General features: G+C 36.9%; 1 protein-coding gene across 1 annotated transcript in view; it reads right to left on the bottom strand.

The window, feature by feature from the left end:
• Positions 1-4,085: 4,085 nt before the first annotated feature.
• Positions 4,086-20,043, bottom strand: part of ryr2b (ryanodine receptor 2b (cardiac)) — a 78,309-nt gene continuing 62,351 nt past the window's right edge. The window contains exons 96-104 of the mRNA XM_032553542.1: positions 18,095-18,231; positions 17,056-17,134; positions 16,604-16,750; positions 16,344-16,478; positions 14,608-14,764; positions 14,287-14,351; positions 12,648-12,748; positions 10,603-10,654; positions 4,086-8,657 (exon numbers count right to left, since the gene is read on the bottom strand). Coding sequence (XP_032409433.1) covers positions 8,562-8,657; positions 10,603-10,654; positions 12,648-12,748; positions 14,287-14,351; positions 14,608-14,764; positions 16,344-16,478; positions 16,604-16,750; positions 17,056-17,134; positions 18,095-18,231 — 969 coding nt within the window. The 3' untranslated portion in view covers positions 4,086-8,561. The remainder of the gene's footprint in view (positions 8,658-10,602; positions 10,655-12,647; positions 12,749-14,286; positions 14,352-14,607; positions 14,765-16,343; positions 16,479-16,603; positions 16,751-17,055; positions 17,135-18,094; positions 18,232-20,043) is intronic.

A 20,043-nucleotide genomic window follows, 5' to 3' on the forward strand; every position in this document is an offset into this window, starting at 1 on the left:
AAAATTAGACATAATAATTAGTAATGAAAATATTCCTTTCTCGTATTTGGACTCACATTTAACATTTAACGTTCGGTTTTTGTAGCAGTAGTAGCAGAAACTGAACATGTGTAAGATTTCTAATAAGCCATGCCAATAAACTAGGACTTCTCAAGGTGTGAGTTTTTGAAAAGCACATAATTCCTTTCGGCCGGAAAATGGGTCATTCCCCCTTCAGCTCGAGCCTAACTTTGAACGAGCCAATTTGCCGATTTCAATTATTAAAGGCAGAACCTGTCTCCTTTCAAATTTTAGCGTCTCAGATAAGTGTGCGAACAGCCCCGCAGAGGCAAAAAGCCGCTTCATCTGCAGATCTAAAAGTTAAGCCACGGATATGAAATGAGAGGTTTGTGAGGTACGGCGTTCAAAGAGGAGTGATGCAAGCAGACCTCCACTGGGACATGCACTCATCTGTGGCCTTCTTCCATCCTTCTTCCCTACCAAAAGTGTCATTGAGTAATTGGCTTTCTCTTGGCATGGAGTTGTCCAATCTAAATGGTAATTTAGAATGCTCAGTGGCACCCGTTTACTGGAAGGAGGTTCCTCAATATAAAAATAAGGCTTGCAATAAGAAGGCAGGAGTCTGTCAAATTGTCATAAGACAATGCATGTAAATATCCGGTCTGGGGCACTTTGTTTGATAAGGAACATATTGCACAGATTTCACAATTGCAAACAGGGAGGATGAAGTAGGTAACCGGGGGTTTTATCCATGTGTTTGCAATGTTGCTTAACATTGCAAACACATGGAAGGCAGGTGTTGGATCCTGGGCTATATGTTTTCATTCTCTTCGTATTGGCTGACAGATGTGACCTGTCCAAGGTGTCTGGCTGCCCTCCACTAAGTAGATGTGGGAAGAAGGAAGAGTCCTTTAACAATGCTAACAATGACAAAGTGAAGCCACACACACAAAAAACAAATTTAATTTCTTCAATCTCCAATCTAATAAATATCTGAATAGATTTAAGGATAGTTTAATAGTTGAAGCATGATAGCCAAAGACACACATGCCTGAGTATATTTTCAGTTCTCTGCCTAATTATTTTCTTTCTATGACTTTGCTGGTAATCAGGTAAGGACATAGTTATAGCATAGAATAGACGAGATGTCCAAATGGACGACATACCTAATTACAGTTCTGTGTAGACGTTTAGTCCTTTGATGAGGCATTTTGAGTATTCTTTTCCCAGAGTAGAATGACTGCAACATTCAACTTTTGAAACATTAATTAGATGCACAAGTTTAAATTTTCTATAATCTACGCAAGCTACTTTACTTAATCCTTATGGTAATCTTTAGGTGAAACGTCCTTTAGTAAGTTGCGTGTTTGTAGCCATGAGTAAGTTTCCAGCTGAGACATTTGACCATCTTTCCTTGCCAAGAACCCAAGAACCCTGTACCTGAGAAACCAATTTTCAGCAGGGTTCAAGTATTTCTGTTAAAGAACGTCACTCGGATGTCATTGTAATTGTATCTATGTGTGGATTAGGAAAGACAATAAAAAAAAAATAAAAAAATCACAAAAACTTCAAAAATGCATTCAATATTTGCTTCTGAAAATTATTGTGGCTGTATGGAAATTAGAACAGCTATTTAATAGCTTAAAAGTAATATGACCTTTATTATGAAATGTATATAAATAGGCTAGCACTGTATTGCATAATTTTAACAGTGATGTACTGTTTTAATGCTCAATTTCTAGATTTATCATGCAGGTAAATGGATGTTGGCTGAAACCTCAAACTGCTACAGTAGGGATCCATTAAGTCACCTTTAAGTGCCAAAGTAAATTATTTATAGTCACACACAAAAATGGCTACTCAAAATAGTTAATCTGCTTCAATCACAACAGGATTTTTCAGGCGTGTTTTCATTATTGACTTTAACTTGTGAATTATTGCAGTTCCATTCAATTGCACCTGCGAGTCCCGTAAAAGCTGCGTTTGAAACCACTTTGGTAACATAAACTGAAATACACCAGAATAATATCAGAGGAATAAAATAAATGAGGGTCTTCATAATCTTGTCTTTGCAGAAAGGAACATTAATGGATCATTCTTCAGCACTGTAACACTTCAAAGCCATCCTAATAATTTTATAGGGCTTTAAATATTTAATAAACTGTGGGATAATTACTTCTTTTTAGTAGAATGAGAATGATTCATAGCTGTAACAATAACACAAGGGTCCAAACAGCTCAGTGGCATCAGGGTGAAATATAAAACAATTGAGGTTTGTGAATGAGTTAGTGGATGCATTTACTAGGATTAAGCTTCTGAGAATTCCCATCCATAAAACAACTACTGGCTTGAAAAAAAGAAAAGAAAGAACTTGCCTTATTTTTGATGCATGAACAAGATTTAACTTTCCTTAAGCCCAGATACAAGTTCTCTCTGACAGGTCAGAAAAAAGGGACTGAAATAACTTTTGAAATACTTTGTGGGGAAGGCAATATGAATACAAAACATTTTGCTACAAATTATGCAAAGATAATTTGAACCTTGATCATGTTTTTTTATGTTGTCACATGTCTATGATGAAACAAAAGTTGCACATTTCCTCCTAATCTTATTAATTACATCTTTATGTCATTACAAAAAAAATAATACGAAAAGATGTCTTTCAACACAATCTCATCAATACTGGCTATAAAATTACAAATCCAGTGTGCAAACATGGGTGTCAAGTTTGTGGTAGACAAAAGCTTCCTCATAGCTGCAATCCGCCCAACACACACTCGTTTGTCTTTCCCATCTCATTGATTTATGACTCAGATTTTATCTCCATGAAATACTGTATTTGGAAACAAACCAAGGAAGAAGCTAAGGCAGGATTCAAAATGTTGCAGCCCTTTCCATCCAGTTATTTCACAGTGCCATATATGCATAACTAACTGTTGACATGCACACCTCATGGATTACCTATTGTTGAGTATGACAACGGTGTGCCTCCCATTATTATAAAACATGATGTAATGATGTCAAAGGTTTCTCAGAAGAGCATGAAACATGACTTCATGAGTAAATGTTGCATAACATTTTATCATGTGTTGTAGAAGCTATTGTGTGTGCTGCTTTAATTATTGGTGGAGCTTTTAACTCTGCATCACACCCACAGCATATCAGCCCTCTCACATGCACACATGTATAAAATTAAGTGACATCTAATTCTTAATAGACAGGGAGTGATATGTCAGCTCACCCTTAACAGCTATAACGGTTCTAACCCTTATGGCATAAACAAAAGTGTTTCTTGACCATTTCTGTAAAATCACATTGGAGAGGTCAGACACTGATGTTGGTTGAGAATGCCTGACTTTAACTCATCCTGTTGGTGTTTTATCAGGCTGAGGTTAGGACAGGCCAGTCACATTGTTCCCCACCAAACTTCATGATTTGATGAAGATAGAGGACCCAGGCGCAGCAATCTTCATAAAGTAGAAGAGTTTATTTCAGCCCAGAGAACAGGGAAGTTTAAACTCACAGGTGAGGTAACTAAGAGACAGGGAACAACTGGAGGTAATAAAGGGGAAGCTGAACGCTAATCAAAACAAACAAAAAACTCAAACACCAAATAAATTTGACATAATCAATATCTTGACAGACTTTCCTGAATATTCTTGAGTTCCACTCATCTAAATCCCATTGAAAACATTCAGAGATCGAATCACGGGAGGTTTAGAGGACTGATGTCAGTTCTAGACCTTGGATGGTCCTATATGAGACAATGTTTAGGACATGGAGCAACTTCAGCATTCAGCTTCTATGCACCACAAATCTGGAACAAGCTTCCAGAAAACTGCAAAACTGCTGAAACACTGAGTGCCTTTAAATCTAGACTAAAAATTTACCTGTTTAGAGTTGCCTTTGAAGCATAATCGATTAAGAATTTAACTATGGCATTTGGTCAAATGTAATGAATCGATTGTTGATTCTATGTTGCATGACTGTTTTTTTGTGTGTGTGTGTTTATATGATGTAAAGCACTTTGAAATGCCTTGTTGCTGAAATGTGCTATACAAATACAATTTAACTGATTGATTGATTTATTGATTGATTCTCCAAGCCTATTAGAAATCCTCACTACTCAGGCATTTTTCACTCAAGATTTCTGTCTGATATCAGCCACATGTTTATTTCTTCTGCACCATTTTGATGTTTCATTCAATGAATTAATCAAAACTTCATGCCATTTACAGCTGAACCTGACTAATAAGGAGGTTAACTTAAAATAAAAAAATGTAATCCTCAACTTCATTAATTTGCAATATATAAACATTTCTACTATAAAGCTGTTATTTTCAATGGCTTGTAATGGACTGAACAGAAGAGGAAACACTATTGTCCCCATTTGATGTTATAAACTCCACTGTTGTATTTGTCCTTTGAAATACTTATGAATCTTGATGTGAATTTTGAAGACTTTTAGGTCTAAACAGTGTTAGTGGCAGAGTAAATAAGTGTTTGATGTCTTATTTGTCTTCAGAGCAGAGAAAATGGTAAATATAGATTATCCTGATATACATAAGGCATTGTGGGTGGTACAGTTCAGAAAAAACTTTAAAAAAAGTCACGTGTTTCAACTATATTGAGATGCCAGGGCCCAATAGATCAAAAGAGAATCATTTTTAAAATAATTTCAGAAAATTACAACTGGAGGCAGATAAAAAGTTTGATCAAACAAATTGGTCAAATCCAATTATCCAGCAAAAATTATTGGTTTCTCCAGGTGGTAAAAACACTTAAAACATGAAGTTTGGTAAATTGTTTTGATGTTGTTTAATGTCAAAAACCCATCGATTTCCAATTTACTGAAGTAAAAAAATCAATTTGTCTTTTCAAATGTGGCATTTAAACTTAATACTGTTTATTTTTACTAATCAGAAGTTATGCAATAGATAAACATAGAAAGGGCAAAATGTGTTTTTCAGTAGAGCTGGGAGGTAACAAAATAAACGTAAAATAAAAGTAAGGCTTGATCGGGTACATAAAAGCAGAATAAGACTGATGACACAGGAAACAGCTTTGTCCATCCCTCCACTTAAAACACATTTCCTGGATTAACTAAAGCAGATGCCAACATACTACAGGTAAGTATTGACTGAAAGATTTCAATGTTGAAACTGTTTAACCTAAGATTAATACATGAATGTTGCAAGCCTCCTCAAGGACTTTCTTTTTTCTTCTTTTTTTACCGACAGCAAACCGATTTTATTATCAGCATGCTGCATCTAAGTGCTTTAACTGCTGTATAAACCAGTTAGACTTTCCATGTTTTCATTTTTAATGAATGGAACTTAAATTAAACATTTTGTGTAACTAACCATGACACAAAACAAGGTTACATACCATCAGTCCCTGCCGTTACACTCCACATAAAATTGCCTTGGGAAGATATAAACTCTGTCATGCATAGTGCAACCCCATTTAAGGCAAAGTCTGACTTTGTTGTTGGAGTAATTAGATGGTACCTAAAATTCATGTTCAATCGTCCTATGATAGATATGTACAAACTCCTTTACGTAAGCGTGTAATAGAGTGGATTTTTCTTTATGTTGCACTTTAATTTCTATGTATTTTTGTTATCCGGCTCTTATATTAGCAGAAAACACACAAAAAACAGACTGTCCTGCATGAAAAGGTGAAGCATTTGGGGCTTTGTGTTTGCTTTGCATATCCCGGTGAACATAAAAATTGAGCGTGCACCATGCAATTCAAGATAACTCTCTTGACGCGCCTCTCTGAAAGTATACCAGTAGATATAAATAGGCCCACCATGTGGGAAGCCTTGGCATTATTCAACTGCAGAAAGAAAAGAAAAGATCAGGAAGGAGATAGAAGACGACGTCTGGCAGGAACCAGAGGACATCCATCTTGTCCACAATATCGTTTGATCCACCAAATGTGGCAATTAAGTTTTGAACACTCGGTATATTTTATTTGGGTTTGTTTCGGGAGACGTGAGGTCCCCTGCTTCAAAAGCAGACGTCCGGGAAAATCAATTTGGTGGTAGGCTACTTCCAAAACTGTGTCCTGTTTCACCAGGGGAACTGAAAAAAGGGGTCTGATTTCTGTGGGTTCGATGTTATGACGGCATGATTGATTTTTATGTTCATAAGAACAGGCTAAATTTCAGTCTATGGTAAGCTTGTGATTAGAGGTTGCCTCCTATTCCTCACTCTCCAGTCTAAAGGTTGATTAGGCTGTAAATCAATTCTGTAGACTGTGTAGAATGCCCTGGTAGCTTTTGTCTTCACAAGTGAATCGGCATGAATTATTTGAAAACTAGTTGGTTTTTTTTATTTAGTTTGAGTTCATTCGTTTGTTTTGAACCTAAGTTACAAAAAAAAAGAAAAAACAGGAGCAAAACTTATCAGACATGCAAAACAAATTGAAAAGGAGTATGAGAAAGTAAGACCTTTGCATTTCCATCATACTTTAGATTTTGTCACTTCCATAAATTATTTACATGCCAAATAAGACAAAAACATGACCATCCTGTATTTACAATTTAAGTATGCAAGTAAGGACATTCAATTTTAAGTCATGTTTGAATCACATCTGACAGAAAACATCCAGAGATTACCAGATTATCAGGGATTTCCCCGGTAAGCCGATGACTTCATTTATATTTTACTGACATTTTAGATTTGTTTCTAGAGAGACATCAAGATCTTAAACTGATAAAGTATTTTTAATTTGAGGGTCAATGTCATTGTCTTCAAAAGGGGTTTCCAGTGTTAATATTTGTAAATCAGTTCTTAACGCAATCAGTGTTTTCTGATCAATTCCTCCCAGTAATTCCCACAGACATGGTTTCTGACCACATAGATCTTTCACGTCTTTAAGATCTTTGTACATCGATGAACAGTTTGACTCTTTATATAATCAAATCTGCTAATGACACTGAAAGGTAATAAGTCCAGTCACTTTATCTGTCTAAGCTGCCAGGATAGTGCACAAAAAACACAGGCAAAACCAATACAAGCTCTTTACCAAAAGCCATTTTTTACCAAAAGCCATTTCCATTCCTATAGCATTCATGGACTTACAGTCCATAAATGTTATAGTCCAACCCTCGGTTTCTCTTCACTGACTCCCAAACACTGTGCAACAGCCCACATCCTTTACACTATTTATTTTTATCTTATTTTTTATATATTATCATATTTATTGCTCTATTTTAGATGTTTTCCCTGAAACTGGAGTTTTGAATCTCATTGTACATGTACTGTATATAGTGACAATAAAAACATTGTATTCTACAGAGAAAAAAAAAAACATTCTACAGAATGTCTTCATAAAACACTGTAGATAAAAACAGGTAAACTACAACTTGTTCTTACATCTCCTATTTGAGAATTTACTCTAAACAATCTTAGATGGGTCTATTTTGATTTTTAGATGTGAAGGTGAAAACTCATTTGTGTTATTACTGCAGTCGCAAGTGGATTACAAAGGGTTCTGGCTGTAAATTATGTAGCTGAAAATAAATTTTAAAAAAAGCTTCTTTTTTTCTCAGCTCATTTCCTGGTCAATCTCTGAATGATTGTTGCAGGTATACACTTAAAAGCATCAGATATCAGTATGCATAGTGTTGTAGGCTCAGTGTGTTGACACTTGCATAATGAGGACAGAGTTTGTGGGTGGCCCTCCTGCAGCTGTCATCCTGCTGTTGAACTCGATGTGTTTCAGCTATTTAACAAAACCTGTAAGACTATTTTAGCCAATGGGTTGCACCCATGAAATCCACAAATCTTGTTTTTTTTCCTGGTCATTAGAGAAATCCATCCAACTCATCATTAAGGCTGATAATCTATTTCGACGACAGAGTTTTGAGCCGAGCCAGGAGACATCTGACAGCAACCGACAATGTAGCTGGTAATAAGATGGGAAAATAGGTGAATCTGAGGGATGAAGAGAGCGCAGGAGGGGAAAGACAGGAAGGATTAGAAGTGATCACAGGAGGAGCGGAGCGATCGTGAAGAGACAGGAGAGGGACTTTCACAACAGCATAGGTTAAAAACAGTAAAAGCCAGAAGGGACATTGTTTATCTGTGGGTACCCCACAGAGGGAATGGTTATCAAACCGTGAGACAAAACAATTTATTCAGAAAACAAGAGATGTTTTAAGCCAGAAATTATTGCCCTGGCCATGAATTTGGAATGCCAGTCTCGACTGTGTGAAATAACGAGTCCAGTCACATCACTCTGAACACATCTGGGGACATAAACATCTGAAATGAGTAGGTTCTGACCCACAAGACTCGCCAAACAAAAATCACATTATTTTAGATCAGAACATAAACAAGCGGTTGTCATTCTTTTGATTCCGAGTCATTTATTCAATGTCAGATCAGAGTTCAGTCTGTTTGGGGAAAAATAAATCACTCCAAAAACTAATATCAGATTAACATAAACACGCAAATTTAAGGTAATTTACTGAGTCAAAAGGCAACAAGCAATGTGGCTCCCGTGCAATAACACTATGTTGGGAGGCTTTTGACCTCTTGGATGTTCTGTCAGCCGAGTTGATCCTCATACTGCTTACGGAAACAGTCTCCCACAGGAAAGAATTCCCAGCAACGCTCCTGGTACATTTTCCACACGTAGGATTCCTGAAAAGTCAACACAGTCGTCACTTATCACAAAGCTCCATCTTTGTGATATAAGTTCACTGGATCAAGAACACATTCAGATCAAGAAGAGTTTACACAGTGTATAAAACGAATGGAACTGAGATTTTCCTTCTTTATGTTGAGTGAAGAAACATTTATAAGAACATATATACAATGTTAGAGCTAATAAAAACACAACATATTTTGAAATGACCGAGGTGATTGCAGCTGCAGTTTGTGAGCATGATGTTTGGATGCGAGAAGAGGCTTACGTTGGAGTGGTTTTTACTTTTTATTTCTTCTGTCTACAAGTTAAATCTATAACCGCTCTCTGAAAACGATGCTGATACATGTTTAGTTAAGATAATCATCTTCAACTACAGCTCTTTTTTTTCTCCTCCGTGCCTGAGGCAAATGAAAGGGAAAGTGTTTGACTGCGGCTCCCATCTAATTCTATATTAGTATTTCAACTTTCTTTTCATCTATCAATCGTAGTATCAGTCCGAAGTGAGCTTTTAATCTTGTGAAGAAACTATCTGACTGATGGTGTTTAGGTAGCATGACAGGATAAATTCTTGCTAGTTTCATAGCTGCAATTCAGTTAAACATGGGCTGAATATGTAGAAAAAAAAGTGACGTACACAACCACTGAATGAGACACAGAAAGCAACGCAGGTCAAAAATGGAGCAGAAATTACAATCATCTCAATGCTGACAGAATTTTGCTGATTACAGTTAAAAGTTACAGTTCATAACAGAAGCAGTCATTTGCCACTATAGTGCTTTTAAATCCCTCTATAGGGTGTCGGTATGCTATGTTTTCAAGCTGCTGCTTAGACATTTCCCTTGACTTCCTTCTTTGTACTGGATAAATCACCATATATATCTTCAGTTAATGAACTCAAGTTTAAACTGGAGACTTTGCTATCACTACTTGTGACTAGAGTGAACATTTTTTATACAATGAGGTCTAAAATCAGCATTTCTAATGAAATATCAACACCATCATAAATCCATGCTCTTTTAAGATATTTTAAAATATATTTCTTGATTCACAATGTGCTAGACACCTGAACACAATTGGAAAGCAAAAGTTACACAAATGATAATGCATGCCCTTTAAATATACCACCAGAGAAGATTAAACCCCTGAATGAAAAAAAATAAAATCTAGAAATAAGTGTCAACCTTCATTTCGATTTGGAAATATCACCCAAATGTTAAACTGTTTCACAAAGCTAAAAAAAAAAAAAAGATTTTTTTTGAGTGATTGCACAGCAGCATATTGGAGGCACTCTGTGCCAAAATCTAAATTATAAAGTGAGAAAAAAAAAGAGGAATGATTTAATACTTGTTGCCTGAAAAGACTAGAAAGTTCTTATCTCTTCAGATGCGCAATCGTTTCATAGATAAAGACACAACCAGTGACAGAAATATTAAAGCTCATTACAAGGAAGTGGAAGAAAAATGAAGCAACATGTTTTGTTGCTCCGTGCAACAGGCCATTTATATGCTACAAAAACGAGAAAATGCATCTTCGGTAAAATAATAACAGGCTTAAAACCCAATGTGCCCCCTTTGCAGTAGAAATTTAATGCAAAATGATATCAGTCAGAAGAAAAAGAAGCTGTAAATTATGGGGAATTTGCCCGGCATGGAATGGATCATCACCATTAACTGTGCACACCTAGGGTGATACAGTGGCTTTAGAGAGATTGTATGAATGCAAATTCATCCTTACTCGAAAAGGTTACACTACAGATTGTCATTATCGTAGCAAATGCTGGAATTAATAGGTTACCGAGACATGGGGGCGGAGTGTTGGCGATGAATAAATTAAAAGAGACGTGATCTTTCACTGACAGTTAAACTGTCTGGGGGCCTATAAAGTGGCCACATAATTCCATCTTCGGTTGCACTATAAAACAGGAAATAATTATCATACCTGTCCCGTGTGTTCAGTTTCATCCTTGTTAATAAGATACATCAGGAAAAATCTGCAAGGGCACAAATGATGGGAAAAGTGTTACAATGTTCTAAAATGTTATGCAGAGAAGAAGATATTTGTGTAGAAATATATCTTGTTGGGCTGTGCTGATTATGAATATAATTTGAATCCATTTTCAAGAACAAAATACAACTGGAAGGGTAAATATTTGTATTAATGCTTGCAAATATTAACTTAGTGACTTTGTTAGTGCATCTAGCAATGTTGAAAACAATGGATCATTCAGTTTATCCAAGTTGTATTTTTTTTTCCAAGTGGGACAAAATGTCACAGGAAGAACTGCCATATAATGATGAGCAGGAAAAGTCAGTCAGTCAACAGCTGCAACAGCATTTCAGGGATTCCACCATAATTTGACTCAGGTAGCTCTGGGCAGTGGCAATTGGTGAAGAAGCAACTTTGCAACATGCAAAATAACCCTAGCCCCTCCCCAATCTGGGGCAGAGACACGTTTTCCCCACTTTTTTTGTTTGTAGAATACCAACATGTTTTAACCGGGACATTCCTGAATTTACCAGAAGACAAAATAGAGATACTATTTTAAGGTTTAAAGGTTTTAACTACAACTGTGAAAACATTTTTTTAAATATTTGGTGACTAAGTCCTTAACTAAACTCTATTCTAAACACCCAGTTTTTGTATAGTGTGTGTGTGTGACTATGTCATGCGACAATAAATTTAAAGAAAAAGAATAAAATGGCTGCTGCAGCTCTGACTGTCTGTCCTGTACGGCTATTTGAAAGACAAACTCTGAAAAGCTAATGATGCATGAGAACAACGTTTTCTGTAGGTTTTGTCCCCATATGCCTGATCCCACAATGAAATAGTGCTTAAATAAACTGCTCAGCATAAAAACATTTTTTTTATTTTAAGTTTATTCGATGGGGACAGGCACACATCGACATAGACAAACTGAACAAAACAGCAGTCCCATGTTTGCGTCATAGTGCAGTAGCAACAGCTAATTCGCTGCAGAAGGAAGACAAAGTTTTCTCGTGTCGAGGCTGTCCTGCAGAAGTTCTTGTTGGGACAAAATACAGTTTGCTTTTTACAGAAAATAATAGTGCCTTGAGGGTTATTGGAAAATAAGTTGGAAACAATCACAATACTAATCTAGATTTTCCTCTCTGCAATTTAGGTTTAATGGGCAACTTTCAGTTTGAAAGTAGATTTGAGACTTCCAGTTATTGTGTCATTTTTGTCTGCTTTGAAGAAATGACTTGTAATGTAGCTGTGAGCTATGTCAGAAAACAAAAGGAAGTAGAATCTGTTTTATTGAATAAGCTCAATGTCAGAGCTTGTCTGAGAGATATAGAGCATTAAAAATTTAGACCTAATGTCTTATAAACCAAGTAGAAGTCAATTATATATTTCTTCCACATGCAGCACCTCTGCACATTACTGAAACTAGCTCTTTAACCCCACACATTTTCTTACTATGCTGCATTATGACGTATTTAAATGCAGGATTTTTTTTCCATTAATCCTGGTTTAATATATGTATATTCATTATAAGCTGCTACATTTTTATGACAATGCTGTCCATTTCAGCATGCCTCATTTTCATTAAGGGTAATGTAGTTCTGCACTGCATTTTTGATATAGTATCTGAAATATAGTGATTTAAATCAAAAAACTCTATTGGATTTATGTTGACTATACTTGTAATCATTCATGTTCTTAATCAGCAGGTCCAGATCGATCCATTAGAAAATTTAAATACAGAAAAGCACTAAAAACGTTAAGACAAGATTCAATTACAACAAAAGGCAACCTTTAAAATGACATGAGTAATAAATAAAACAATGTCAATTTTAATTTCCTGTTTTGTTCAACTAATTGTTTTGAAAGGTACTCACAATTTAGTCAACTAAACTGTGTGATTTTTGATCAGAACTTTAAATGCTCTGTATTTGATTTATACATTTTTGGATTTAGAGGATTGCATGCCTACATGCTGCAGTAGCCAGCGGAAAACTCACAGATAGTTGGCCAAGTTGTGCTCCTGCAGAGTGTGAGTCTCAAAGCCGTGAGGAATCTTGTCAAAGTACTCGCTTCCTATTCCACATATGAAACATTTGGTCTGCGGAGGGAAGAAGTAAGAACTCATGACTCATTCAACACATAAAAAAGAGAATAAAATAAAGCAATAACCATTTAATGTTGTAATTTACTCTTCCTGTCCCCACAGAGGATTTTTTTGGCTGAAACATGCTGACAGAAAAACAACAATGGTAAAATGTTTGTTTTGGGGCTTAATGCAATATGTGTGTTGGGTCACTCATACTAACAACAAATAATTATGCGAGGCTGAAAGTAGCAGCTGAACCACATTTATTATTACTGAGTGCTGCAAAAATGTAGCAACTGGGAAAAAGGTGTAAAATCATAATTGCCAAAGAGACTGAGAACTGGAACTACATGACAAAACAAATTCATGATTTATGCCATGAAAACCTTGACAACATTGAGCCATATGTTAACATAATTTAGTCATACTTGTAACATTTCAAAGCCTCTGCTTGGTTTTGTTCGCTTCAGCACTCAGCAGTCCAGAAAACATTTTTCTGCTGCTTGAATTCCTCTTGAATTGTTTTTTTGGTATGCTGAACCATGCCCCTCCACCATTTCGCCTTCATTTTTGTTTTCTTTGCGAATACTGCAATGCATATGATGACTGGAGTGAGACCACCGAGCATCAGTGGCCAGAACTGTTCAATGACATAAAACAATTCTTTATGCTTGGTTTTTCAGTACATATCTTCAACTTTTTCCTGGGTGTAGTAATCAAAGCTGCGTTTGGTGACTTGCTTCTCGTTTTTGTTGGACCGTTTCCACCACAAACCGTAGCTGCTGTTGCTGAGAGTCAGCCTGCCTCTCCCTTTCAACTATGCTGGTCTTCTTTGCAGCATCTAGCCGAGGATGGCTGTCTAGTGGCAATTTAGTCCAAAGACTCCATTAGAATACTTTTTGCATGCAAATGTGAGCTCAACAACTGCAAGTAATGAGATTTTGTAGACTGAACTTGACAATAGATGAAAACATTGTTACCAGAATGCTCAGGCCTTTTTATGTTTAAATAGAAATGTTCACAGGGGATTTAAGACAAGTATGAGTGCAGTGGAACCTGGAAGAACCACAGAATGATAGAAATGAAGGACAGGCAGATAGACGAATTGTCAAATGAATGGATGTGTACGCTATCGGATGGATGGATGAACCGATGGACTTTTTAGACAAAGAGCTACTATATTTTTCTTTTTACATTTATTCCAAAACCTGGATTTCAAACATCAAGTTTCACACTTTCCAGACTGCACAGCAGCTATGCTGATATATTTAGAACAACTGTCAGTGCAACTTGTAATTTTATTTATAAACATTTGTGCACAGTGTCAGCTCTAACTTCAACAGAACTTATCAAATGAAGCTGATGTCAAAGGTCATGTCAGGAGATAAGATGGATCAGCCGAATGTTGATGTCATATTTTAAGACATCCGAGGACTGTGTGGTTAAAAGAGCATCTGTCTTTAATAATTCATAACCTCGACAAGATTGACTTAGGTTTTTGCTTAGTGTAGATATTAAAATTATATCTTGATATTTTTATCGACCTTTACCTCCATGTCCTCCTTCACCTGCTCCTGCTGGTCTCGAAGCTCACCAAAGGCATCAATTATTAAGCCTAAGAAAGGGACAAAACTGTGTAACTGTGCACTGAAAACTGTCATTTCATGTGAATAACACCTGGCACTGAGGGATGAAGAGATACACGGCCGACTTTTCAATCCCACATGAAAAATTCATGACACGATTCACTCTAAAATTGTTTGAATAAAAGCTATTTCTATGAGTCTCAGGCATGCTGCGGCTAACAACCTGCAGACTGCAGCGGTTTGTTTGCACACATGCGGGAACGATATTTCCGACGTGGGACTCACCCTGGATAATGGCGAGCAGGATGACAATGACAAAAAAGAAAAACGTAATATCAAAGACGATCCGTTCGACTTCAAACTCGTCTCCAGCAGGATCCTCGATCTCGTCACCAATCCCGCCACCTGCTCGCACTCCCACGTACATGTGGAACATGTAACACTAAGAAGAAAATAAAAGAAAAGCACATTGTCGGTTATGGTATGGTTTGCCTACTATTCAAGGAAAGTACACTTTTTTTGTCAAATATTACCACCAATTGTGTTTTTTTTTTTTATTATTGAGATTTTTACTCCATTCGATTCTTGAAAGTGGTGTGATGTAACAAGAGGTTATTTTCAGCAAAGATCACACTGCATGGTGAAAATTCATGCTGGTAAGGACAATAATACATCGAAGGCACTTTCATGTCTGCCTCCATGCTGGCTGCTTTGTGAAAACAGGCAGGATTCTTGCAAAAATTCAAAATGTGAACTCAAAGAAGAGTTCACATGTTGAATTGACAGTATAATTGGAAGAATTAACCTTTCACGTTGTCCAGAAAGGTCTCTTATGTGTTCAAGTCCAAATCATCAAAAAGATTTGTAGCGAAACTTAAAAAAAAAAAAATTAACTTGTGCAAAATCCTCACAGCCTTAAAAATGTTGTGGCATTCATCTGTTTTAGTTGCAAAATGATTTCAGATTACTGTTATTAAAGCGCAAGACAAACAGAGACACAGTGGATGTAGCTGATGATTCAGTGTAATATCCCCTGCCTGCCATAATAGCAGGGTTTATTCAAATGCTATCGCTAGCCATCCGCCTGCATATGTGACTGACAGTGGAGTTCACATTAGAATAGATCAGGCGTTTGGGTGTTAATGTCGTCAGCGGGCAAACAAAGAGGAAATCTAAGGCCTTCAGACTGATTTTTTTTCCCCATATGTCTGTCATATTTTGGAGGCACGAGCACAAAAGGTTTGTTTTTTGCTTCAGAAATGGAGATCACTGTCAGCCGACGCCTTTGGTTTCCTCAAACTAGGACTTAAGTCAGGGGCCATTGCTGGAAGAGGTTTTGATAATACATGTGCATTTCAATACAGTAGGATCTATTCATCCATCCATCCATATTCTAACACACTTATCCTTGGCAGGCTGGTGAAGGGGCTGGTGCCCGCCTCCAGCAGTCAACGCGAGAGGCGGGGTCAATAAGATCTGCTAAAAAATTCAGTTATTTAATTGATTCAATACAGAGTGCCTTATCTAAAGTGTTTTTTTATTATTGCTAATTTTGATGACAAAGTCTGGAAGCTAAGAAAACCCACAATTCAAGTTTATTAAAAATGATTATGCAAGACCAATAAAAAAGGATTCTTAATTTTTAAAAAAATTCACCTTACCGGCTAAAATAAGTAGTCACCCCTTGGATGATTTAACTTTTTATTTCTTGCACAAATAAGTCATGATCAACAAAATTTAGCTTTTTTTTACATATAAATCTGAACTTATAAAACCCTTTTCAAGTCACACTGATCACTCTAAGCACTTTTGCACCACAGCCACATTCACAAACGCATACACATTTTTGCACCAATATTCAGATAGACTGACATGTGAGAGGAAGCTGAAATTAAAACTACAATCTTCCGATTCCAATATGACTGCTCTACCCACTGAGGCACAGTCACCCCCTTTAAGCAATAGCTACCAAAATTAGCAGAAATAATGAATTAATATGAATCGCGTGTGTAGAAACTCACAGTAAGCATATCATTGCACTTCATTTCTTCAGTTTCCTTGCCACGGCTGTGGTTGTAAAACTTTCTGAAGAAATTGAAGGCTATGACGGTGTAGAGATACACCACGACCGCCAACAGACCCACAGTCAGCACCAGCTGAGAAGGCAAACATATTTGCAAGGGGAGAGAGAGATAGGGATACATTATGTCATCTTGAAAATGCTCCAAATTAAATGCTACACTTTGAAGGAATACATCACATTCTTGAAACACACCCATACCTGTTTTCCATTGTGTGTGACAGAGGAAAGGATGGTGCGGAGTGTCTTAAAGCCCATGGCGATGTCCAAAAGGTGGGCAGCAAAGAAGAAGTTGTTATAATGACCCAAAACTGACATGGTCATGTACCACGCCAAGTACAAGAAGGACTAAAGCACACAAACACACACACACACATAAGTTGACATAAAAACATCAACTATTAGATTACAAGAACAGGAAGACAAATATGTTTTAGATAAGTGGGATGACAGGATATTGCCATCACATTTGAAACATGTATCAGACTAAATCTTGATTTAATCATCAAATATTAAACACTTTTACACATAACATTGAGTCATTGCTTATTATTAGGTTGCATAAACATAACAAAGTGACACATTTATCATTGTTGAGAATGCAAAAACAAATCCAGTGACAGCCACAAGTCATCTGATACAACCAAACTTACGCTGTCAGTGAACACCACTCCTAGCTTCCAGACCTGGTACTTTGCGTCAAAGGAGTTAAATCTGGAACAAACAGCAGTACTGCAACAATACATGAAAAACACAAGTAACAAGGAAATGAAGTCAAAATGTCCAGGGCTAAAATCATCCCCTTTGAGCTACATTGTGTCCTTTATGAGAGTGTTTGTTATGCGTCAACTTCTCAGAATGTCCTGTTCTTCCTCAAGTTCAAGATAATGCTTTAGGATCTCCTGTTGTTGGTCTACGCATTATGCAATGTGCAGACATCCTCACAGATATGTTGTTTTTTTTTCTTTTTGGAAACAGCCATTAATAAAAACATGAGTACTGGCAGCAAGTGGTTTAGAAGTGGAGCTGTCGCCCCATACAGGATCATCAGAGCTCGACGCAGCTGTCCAGGGTTTGATTCCCGTCTCTGGGACTTTGCTGCATGTCTTATCACCTTTTCTTTCTACCCGTTTCCTGCCTGATGTGCTGAAAATAAAAACCACCAGTGGAAGAAAAACAAATTAAGAGTAAAACAAATGTGCTAAAAATATTCATTGGTCTGAAATGGTAATTGATGTTGCTGAACAGCACACAAAGGAGCTGAATAAAAGCATAAAGAAGACCAAAGTGCTCATACATAATAAAATAAGGCCATTTAGTGCTACAGAGGAATGTACAGCAGAAAGGGCAGTATTGATTTCATTATTTGGATAATGTTTTTTTTTTATATCAATACCATGCATCTGGATGCTAGCTCATTGTGCAAACACTATTGCAAGCTAGCAAACCACATTCTTTTTTTATTTTTTCATTTAGGACAAATGTGAATATGCAATCCTGACATATGATTTCTGATTAGATGGAAAAGTCTGTGCTTTGCTCTTCAGTATGTGAAAACCTCTATTGTTTTGCCTGCAACCATAAACGCTACAAAATGAATGCTAGGCCAAATGACTGCAGTTTGATCTGTATCTTTCTTAGAGGACAGAACTGCAAAGACCTGGACATTTTTAATATTTTCTTTCTACTCACAGGACACTCCAGGCACCGTCTCTTCTGAGCCTCTTCTGTTCTTTTCTCTTGGTGCTGAAGTCTAAAGCAGCTTGGTCCAGACCTAACAGTTCACTGATCTTCTTACGGCCATAAAAGTCTCCATACTTATCCATCACCTGACAAGAAGGGGGAAAAAAACAGGTTCAAACAATAGCTTCTTTAGTGTATCTTGGTTTGAGAACGGCATGACAAGAGACAGTGGAGGATAATTAGCCACATTGTCTCCACTGTCTGAATCATAATGAGATTCAGCAGCTTAGTTCTGCCGACAAGCTGATGGTGCCGCTTCTGCAGAAGCGATGAGCGAACACAAAAGGTTTTAGACATCCGGCCTGAAAATGCATGAAGATGGTACAGCTGAGTAAAATACATGTAGTTGTGGTGTCACAGTACAGGGCTTGCAAAATTATTTATGCCCCTAAAGCTTTTTTTTTCTTTGCATTTTGTCATCATGCTACAACAAAATCTTATGTCTTTCATTCAAGTTAAAGAGAGTAAATTGTGAAGTGGAAGTAACATGATGCATAGTTTTCAGACTTTTGGACTAATAAAAAGATGATCCTATTCAGATCAATTTACTCTGATACCATTAAATACAACTGAGTCCACACGTTGTCATCAGAAGTACCCTAATTAGTAAATAGAGCTGTTCTATGAAGGCCTCAGGGTTTGTCGAGGAACATTAGCAAGCAAACAGCATCAGGAAGACTTGCTGCTGTAATTACAGCAAATGAAGCTGCAACAAAGCACGGACTCATGATGGCTGAATACAAATATCTTTCATAATTGTAAGATTTTTATTCATAAATAATTTTAAAAGCCAATTGTCACTTTTTTTTTTAACCACATCACAAAAACGTACCATTTAGTTTTGGTTTTTTACATAAAATCGATATAAAATATATTATAAAATAAAAAAGAAATACAGGAAAATCTTTAATAAGTGCAAAACCCTTTACAAAGCAATTTTCTTTTTTTGTTATCAAACATGATTATTATGTATACAGGTAAAAGCCAGTAAATTAGAATATTTTGAAAAACTTGATTTATTTCAGTAATTGCATTCAAAAGGTGTAACTTGTACATTATATTTATTCATTGCACACAGACTGATGCATTCAAATGTTTATTTCATTTAATTTTGATGATTTGAAGTGGCAACAAATGAAAATCCAAAATTCCGTGTGTCACAAAATTAGAATATTGTGTAAGGGTTAAATGTTGAAGACACCTGGTGCCACAAACTAATCAGCTGATTAACTCAAAACACCTGCAAAGGGCTTTAAATGGTCTCTCAGTCCAGTTCTGAAGCCTACACAAACATGGGGAAGACTTCAGATTTGACAGCTGTCCAAAAGGCGACCATCGACACATTGCACAAGGAGGGAAAGACACAAAAGGTTATTGCTGAAGAGGCTGGCTGTTCTCAGAGCTCTGTGTCCAAACACATTAATAGAGAGGCAAAGGGAAGGAAAAACTGTGGTCAGAAAAAGTGTACAAGCGATAGGGATCACCGCGCCCTAGTCAAGATTGTGAAAAAAAACCCATTCAAAAATGTGGGGGAGATTCACAAGGAGTGGACAGCTGCTGGAGTCAGTGCTTCAAGATCCACCACCAAGAGACGCTTGAAAGACATGGGTTTCAACTGCCGCATACCTCGTGTCAAGCCACTGTTGACCAAGAAACAGCGTGAAAAGCGTCTCACCTGGGCTAAGGAAGTCATGTTTTCTGACGAAAGCAAATTTTGCATTTCCTTTGGAAATCGAGGTCCCAGAGTCTGGAGGAAGACAGGAGAGGCACAGGATCCACGTTGCCTGAAGTCTAATGTAAAGTTTCCACCATCAGTGATGGTTTGGGGTGCCATGTCATCTGCTGGTGTCGGTCCACTCTGTTTCCTGAGATCCAGGGTCAACGCAGCCGTCTACCAG

Source organism: Xiphophorus hellerii, chromosome 22 (genome assembly GCF_003331165.1).
Source record: "Xiphophorus hellerii strain 12219 chromosome 22, Xiphophorus_hellerii-4.1, whole genome shotgun sequence".
In the NCBI taxonomy this organism is placed as follows: Eukaryota; Metazoa; Chordata; class Actinopteri; order Cyprinodontiformes; family Poeciliidae; genus Xiphophorus; species Xiphophorus hellerii.